Source organism: Biomphalaria glabrata, chromosome 6 (genome assembly GCF_947242115.1).
Source record: "Biomphalaria glabrata chromosome 6, xgBioGlab47.1, whole genome shotgun sequence".
NCBI lineage: Eukaryota > Metazoa > Mollusca > Gastropoda > Planorbidae > Biomphalaria > Biomphalaria glabrata.
The window spans coordinates 40314189-40322319 of record NC_074716.1 but is presented as its reverse complement, the minus strand read 5'-3'; the positions used below and the strand labels follow the sequence as shown (position 1 = coordinate 40322319).

At 35.9% G+C, this 8131-nt stretch overlaps 1 protein-coding gene across 1 annotated transcript in view; it reads right to left on the bottom strand.

Annotated features, from left to right (window-relative positions):
• Positions 1-1031: 1031 nt before the first annotated feature.
• Positions 1032-8131, bottom strand: part of LOC129926947 (glucose dehydrogenase [FAD, quinone]-like) — a 12730-nt gene continuing 5630 nt past the window's right edge. Inside the window, exons 4-11 of the mRNA XM_056033704.1 lie at positions 7930-8061; positions 5915-6036; positions 5038-5205; positions 4626-4776; positions 4322-4470; positions 3330-3507; positions 2573-2798; positions 1032-1351 (exon numbers count right to left, since the gene is read on the bottom strand). Of these exons, the coding sequence (XP_055889679.1) occupies positions 1201-1351; positions 2573-2798; positions 3330-3507; positions 4322-4470; positions 4626-4776; positions 5038-5205; positions 5915-6036; positions 7930-8061 (1277 nt within the window). The 3' untranslated portion in view covers positions 1032-1200. The remainder of the gene's footprint in view (positions 1352-2572; positions 2799-3329; positions 3508-4321; positions 4471-4625; positions 4777-5037; positions 5206-5914; positions 6037-7929; positions 8062-8131) is intronic.

Here is an 8131-nt window from a genome sequence, read left to right as displayed (position 1 = left end):
ACAGTTGACTAGAAAAACACCTTTAGTAAAATCACTAAATTTAGAAAGCCTTCAGGAGAGAAGACTCAAAAGTAAAGTAGCAATTATACATAAAACACTGAACCATAAGCTTGAAATACAAAAAAAAAAATATTCAGAAAGACTCAAAGTTGTAGGCACATTCCTCGTTCCATATTCTAGGACAAATTTGTACAAGTGCTCCTTCTTCCCTAGTGCTATTATAGAATCTCCTGAAATTGCATATATTCAAAAAAGTTTTGTGAATCTCGGGAAATTCGAATAATTTCAGGAGAGTTTCAGGACATTTTAGTATGTTTTGCAATTTTAGGAGATTTTACAGGAGCTCCATGAAAATAACGAGGATACGGAAACCCTGTTATAAGTTAAAATGATTTAATTTAATAATTTACACAAAGAATCCTATCAGAGTCAACAGACGCACTACTGCTCAGTAGGTAGAGTTCATAAGTTTTCATTGAGCTATGGCTTTAGCACAAGAAAGACAGGGTTTAGTATGATCTCTCTCCAGGTTCCTATGGTCAATAGAATTGCCACTAAGTTATTTTTGATCGTATTTTTACAAAGCTTATATCAACTTACTCTGTCTGTTTGTTTGTCTGGTTAAAAGTGCTTGTTATTTCTCCCACACCAAATCTCGGATTAAGCTAATTTTGCTGAAAGTTGAAAATAACTAATTACCAATAGTTTTTTTTTAAATTGATTCTTGTTTTGTCAGGTTCAAGAAATAATTGTGCAAAATTTTAACTTGATCCGACATTGGGTGTGGGAGAAATAACATGTATACACTTTTTACCAGACAGTTAAAGTAAGTTAATATAAGCTTTGTAAAGAATATCAACTGCTACGCATTACACTATTGTTAAATTTAAAGCTCAATTTCTTTTATTTTGTTGGCGACACTAAGGCTCAATTAAAAGTCCTTGACATTTGTTAGTTTATCCTGAAAATCTTCATATATATCTTTCTACAATGGTTTTAACACAACAAGATATAATAAATCTAAAAAAAGCTTTATAGTTGAAATCTTTTTTTTTATTTAATTTATTTTCTAAATGGTGAAAGATGAGAAATGATATAAATATTACATGGTAGAGAAGTCTTATTAAACAAGACAACATCTAACTGTATTGTCCTTATGTTAGTTGCTGATGTTGCGTTGGTTCAAATTTGTCAGCGTTGTTAAATGTTCATCGGTCCCAGGTGTGGTCTTCCACGAATAATATCAGCTGCCTTCTCAGCAATCATGATTGTGGGTGCGTATGTGTCTCCGGAGATAATCCAGGGCATGATTGAGGCGTCCACCACACGCAGGTTTGATATGCCTTTTACCCTATATCAACAGAGACAGTAAGCAGAAAATAAATGTTTTATAAAAGTGTACATGAATAATGATTATTAGCGATTACTATTCAAGAACTAGGGCCTTATTATGTAGTTAAGTGGCATAAAGGGTATGGCGATCTAAATGAGAATCTTGAGTTTAAATCACAATGTAGACTAGTACTTTTTAAACAAGAAACCGTAAACCATATCCTCTTTGAATGCCCCTTCCTAATCCATCCTAGGCAGACACTACTATCACTGCTGCATAACATTATCAACATCCTGTAAAGCAGTGCGGAAAAACTGAAGACAACATCCATTTATCATACCATGGCGCAATCTGAGCTCACAGCTCAGCAGCAAAAAGCTGACTAGAAGAAGAAGAAGAAACAAGATTCAACGGATTTATGTTTGTCCGGCACCTAAAGACTGCCCAGAAGTCTATCCCAGATTGACCTCCGCAAGTCCACAAATGAGATTTGACAAGAGCGCAATATAATTTATCTTATATTACTCTAATAAGACAATAATGTAGTAATATCACATTATCACAGATAATTTCTCCAACACATACTTTCTCCTACACATACTTTCTCCAAAACATATTTTCTCCTACACATATTTTCTCCTACACATACTTTCTCCTACACATACTTTCTCCAACACATATTTTCTACTACATATACTTTCTCCTACACATACTTTCTCCTACACATACTTTCTCCAACACATACTTTCTCCAACACATATTTTCTCCTACACATACTTTCTCCTACACATACTTTCTCCAAAACATATTTTCTCCAACACATATTTTCTCCTACACATACTTTCTCCTACACATACTTTCTCCAACACATACTTTCTCCTACACATGCTTTCTCCAAAACATATTTTCTCCAACACATATTTTCTCCAACACATATTTTCTCCAACACATATTTTCTCCTACATATACTTTCTCCTACACATACTTTCTCCAAAACATATTTTCTCCAACACATATTTTCTCCTACACATACTTTCTCCTACACATACTTATTAGAACTTATCTCCGTTCTCCCTATTCGTTTCCACAAGGCTTTAGTCCAAGAAAATTTGTTTCCCCTTGTTTGTGTCAAGCCTACTTTGCTGTTTTGATTTTCTATTTGGAGCAGGAGAGCTTTTGTTTACCGTACGTCTATTAATATCTTTTATATTGAAACCTAAAGTGTTTTTAATAGTTTACCTTAAATGTCCATCCACAACTGCAGTGGGATCATTCTCAGGCCCCATCTTACAAGTTCCGCTATAGTGAAAGGAAGAAATCGGTCTGTGTCTCACTAAACACTGCCAATATTCATGGGATTTGAACCTGAATGCTTCACACGCGCTGGCTGCTGTTTTCTCAGTGAGCTCCGCACCGATGCTCTGTAATGTCTCTGTGCTAACAAATTTCTCACACTCCTGTACACCTGTTTAAAGTTGAACAATAATATAGATGTCCTTTTAACGCTTTGAGATTTTTGGAATTTGAAACAGGTGAAGCAAATGTTCCACCCGCCCCCTTATTTTTCCCAAATTAAATAGAAAAGGTATGTAAAATGTTTTACATGTTTCGGATGTTCCTTCAGGATTGAAGGTTGAAAGACAAGGAAATAAATATGTCGATTTGTTTTTGAATGTATGTCCACGTGTGTATGTGTGATATTTTCTTTGAACAAAAGTTAATATTTTAAATACAAAACTTCGTTTTCGAGTCAAAATCTTTTTTCGTTTATACATCTCAACTTTGCAGACGGACAGACAACACACACACAAAATGCGCCTTTTTCCTAGACTGGGCCTCTAAAAGTAGTAAACGCGATGTCATTCCAATATTATTTCCAGCGTAAATTCACAACTACCTCTACAAAAGTTATGTGCGAGTTTAAATAAACAACGATATATTGATTGAAAAACCGAGGCGGCTTAACGAGAGTTTAATACTTTTAACACCAGATTACCTCTTATCATCAGCTCTACATCCTCCTGTTTGTCTAGGTACTTCATCTCAATCAGTGGCGGGTCATAGGGATCGGAGGATCTTAAACTTATTTTCCCCCGGGTCTCAGGTCTGAGCAGGGTCGGGAGACACAAGAAACCGAAACTTGCGTCCTCTCTACCAATCATATGTTCTTTCACCTGCAAGAAACACAGCGAATATCCGTTCAGAAAACGTAACAATATTTGAGCAATATTTTACTTTATTATTTCTTTCTGTATTAAAACAACAACTTATAGCACAACGATTTGATTGTCTCTCAGTACCGCTTGTAGAGATATGATTAGCAAGCAATTTTTATTTCAAACAAAATTTAAGAATGTTACTATTCAAGAGTTATGCCCCATTTTCTATGTAAGTAATTTCCTTCACCTCTTTCGACATTATTAAAAGGTTGGCGTTATACTAAACATCATTCTTAAAATTTGCAGCACGTACCTGGTGTTTGACCTTGATTTTATTAAATAACGTAGTTCCCCTTTCAGACCTTGCGATCTATAGGGTAGATGATGTAAAGGTCATCTCTGTGGCCCACGGTTAACGAGGGTGTCAAATGGCCAGCACAACGACCAACCAACTTTATTTTTCCCTAACTAATATAAGGTATTCATTATAACTAGGTGGACTCAGAGGCGCCCAAAGATCTCTAAATTTTAACATCCCAGTCTTCAACAGGATTTGAATCCGAGAACTCCGATTTCGAAGCTAAGCACTCCTCCGATCTTATTAACGATAATGAATATTGTTTCTTTGCCGTTACGCCCCTACCTGCTTCCCAAAATACGGCGCCCCTTATGCACAGCCCTTTAACCAACACCGCAAAATAACACAATATAATAATACCTTGTCCCAGTCTGTCTTAACAGGCAATACTTTGTTCTTGACGCCAATTAATTATTTAATTATTGTAATTATTTAAAACCCAGAACCCAAGCATATATCTCCCCAACTTACGTCATCTGTATAGCCGTACGGTTGATCATCAGACGAGGGGAGATAACTTGAGAAATGGATCTGTAAATCTGGCCAATCTAGCTCCCTTGTTTCCTTGGTGGTACTTTTGAATGCTACAGTTTCCGCCTGGAAGGCTGAACTCAATGGACCTGGGTGTTCAAAACAGAGAATTAAGCTTCCTAAATTTTTGAAACACAGTATCTAGTGCTCACCTGGCACGTCTTTTTTTGTTGAAGTTAAAGCCAGGTTTTTAACAATTTAAAATTCAAAAGTTATTGGCACTTTAGCGACTTTCTATTTGTACCTGAACCAAGAATCTTGTACTGAAGGTAAGCCCAAACACTTTCCAATCTCCTGAGCGATGACGTCATTGAAAATTGAACTTTTGCACCAATATCAAACTGGACATGGTCCTGGAGGTTTTCCCCGACCGGTAGATCATTGTGGACAGGTATCTAGATTGAATAAAGTGTGATTTTGTGAGAATTATTTTTTAGTTATTTATTACATATACCACAATATTTTCACATTTGTTATTGTTTTATACAAATGAGGGAAAAAAAGTTTTAATGTTAAAATAAGAGTCAGAAGGAATTATAACCATAACATTGTTTCGTTATTCTTTCCTTGTGGCTTCTTTTCTCAAACCGGAACAATGCAAGATCCAAAGATTTATACATTCACTTTAGAACTCTACAATAGATAATACTACCTACCCCAAGACTGGTCAGATGTTTCCTTGGACCAACGCCAGATAACATGAGTAGCTGAGGAGATCCAATGGCCCCAGCCGATAAAATGACATCTTTACTGGCGAAGATAATTTCTTTTTGACCATTTCTGACCACAGCGACACCTTTAGCCTGTTTGTTCTCTATGATCACCTGTGGAAAGGATAGGTGAATCAGAATAGCAAATAAAAGTTTGGCACTTGACTTTGGTATAAAAAAAACTACTAACCTCGAGATAAACCGGAAGGGAATATATACGCTTTAAAAATTGGCAATTTAGTTTATAATCTTATAGTAGAAGAATAATACTTTGAAGTCGAAATGTTCTATTTTTATTTTTATTTCGTTCAACATGGGCCTCTCTAATTACAAAGCTTACATCAACTTACACTGTCTGTCTGTCTGTCTGTCTGTTACACATTTAGAGCACGCTAATTCTCCCACTTCCCATTATCGAATCAAATTGAAACATGCAAAATTATTCATTATTCCTAATGACACATGAATCAATTAAACAAAATAACAAATGAGTTAAGCAAATATTGGTAATTAATTAATTGTGTTTCATATCAAAAAAGGAAATAATTCTTACAGTATTATGTGATATGATTGTTAATGTTGAGTTTTTCTCCTTAATGTCAAATATTATTAAAATGTTGGTGATTTTATATAAACATATATATATTGCAGGTTTTTTTTTATTGTAACCTTCTTACAGTTTTCTCTTCCACAGTAACTCTTGATGTGTTTTTAGAGGCTCTTACAGCTTTCTAACATCTTTTGATTTTACCACAAATCACATATCACAAATCGTCTGTGTTTAATTATTTTAATCTCAACTTATATCACAACAAAACAACACCTTGATCACGTGAGCATTCACTGCCACGTGCATGTTTGCCCTGTCCCATGCTGTGTGGATGAAAGCTTTGCTGGTGGACCATCTGCGTGAGTGTCGGGAGGTCACCTGAGAGACGGAGATACCTACGTAAGGAACAATAGATATTTAGATTTTATAGTTAGTTTCACATTTAAAGCATGAAACATAATGATTTGTTTACAGGCATGTAATTATTTTGGGGTTAGTTAATTAAATTTAGCAATATAATTCATAGTAGCACTGAGGAGGTGGACTAACAACTGGAACATTCATTAACTTCTATCAATATGCAGTCATCATAAGGTTATATATATATATATACAAAGAGCAATTAGAAAAAAAATGTTTCCTGTAATACAAGTTCAAACCATTATATTTATTTTGTATATAGAAAACTTCGTTACCAGCTTAAGCAATAAAGCAACTGGATTCATGATTTGAACGACCTGTGACCTGACAACCAGCTATTGGTCTAAACAGCCCACAGGTTGTGACGTCGCAGGTCAGTATTCAGGCCTTCTATAACGATTGGTCTCGATCTGAACGTCTAACGAATAGCCTGCTGCCACTTGGGAGATTAAACGATTTCGTAATTAGTACAGGATATAACTTCTTCGTGGTCGAAGTTGATCACGTTTCTTACTTCCTGTCAATTAAAAGCTTTAAATAGCTGGCCACATACATGGCATGAGTTGGTTGGATCTTTTGTAGCTTTGCCTGCTTCTTTTTGCAGCTTTTTGTTTTAAAGATCTACTTTCTTTTATGACGGCTAATCTTATGTATTTATATCCGACACTCGCGGTTTCACATCATGTGGAGCGATCAAGAATTAGTGTTTCTCAGCCGTGCATGTCAATCTCAAACTCTTTGAAGGTAGAAGCAGGTTAGCTTTTTGATGTTGGGAGAATAAAAAGTCCAGGACTCAAGCATATCAAAGTGAAGAGAGAACTACAACAGACTTTCATTATTTTATATATATATTCCGAGTTCTGCCCTTGCATTGCCAACTCTCCATCGCTCCTCACGATGTAGCCAAGTCGGTTTTGGCCTCTCAGTCACACATCTTACATGATAAGGTAATGTTTGCCTTGTACTGCATTAATTCAATTAAGTCGGTAATGTTTGCCTTGTACTGCATTAAGTCAATCAAGTCGGTAATGTTTGCCTTGTACTGCATTAATTTAATCAAGTCGGTAATGTTTGCCTTGTACTGCATTAAGTCATCAAGTCGCTAATGTTTGCCTTGTACTGCATTAAGTCATCAAGTCGCTAATGTTTGCCTTGTACTGCATTAAGTCATCAAGTCGGTAATGTTTGCCTTGTACTGCATTAAGTCAATCAAGTCGGTAATGTTTGCCTTGTACTGCATTAAGTCAATCAAGTCGGTAATGTTTGCATTGTACTGCATTAAGTCAATCAAGTCGGTAATGTTTGCCTTGTACTGCATTAATTCATCAAGTCGGTAATGTTTGCCTTGTACTGCATTAAGTCAATCAAGTCGGTAATGTTTGCTTTGTACTGCATTAAGTCAATCAAGTCGGTAATGTTTGCCTTGTACTGCATTAAGTCAATCAAGTCGGTAATGTTTGCCTTGTACTGCATTAATTCAATCAAGTCGGTAATGTTTGCTTTGTACTGCATTAAGTCAATCAAGTCGGTAATGTTTGCCTTGTACTGCATTAAGTCAATCAAGTCGGTAATGTTTGCCTTGTACTGCATTAATTCAATCAAGTCGCTAATGTTTGCCTTGTACTGCATTAATTCAATCAAGTCGGTAATGTTTGCCTTGTATTGCATTAAGTCAATCAAGTCGGTAATGTTTGCCTTGTACTGCATTAAGTCAATCAAGTCGCTAATGTTTGCCTTGTACTGCATTAATTCAATCAAGTCGCTAATGTTTGCCTTGTACTGCATTAATTCAATCAAGTCGCTAATGTACTCGACGTTTTAAACGCTTGCTCTCTGTTCAACTCAGCCCGGAAGTGGTGTTCTGTTACCTTCTTGTGTTTTTCCATTGTAATCTAAATTGTCTGGATAGCCAAGTCTTTCGCCGGCTTCTATCAGCTTCATGGCAACTGTTTCCGCGTTGGTTTGATGTACAGGTAACTCTCCACCTGTGGCATGGTATTCTGAAACGAGAACAGATCTGAAGTTTTGACTCTCGTTTGGTTAAGAAATTTGAGGATAATAATGAAACAG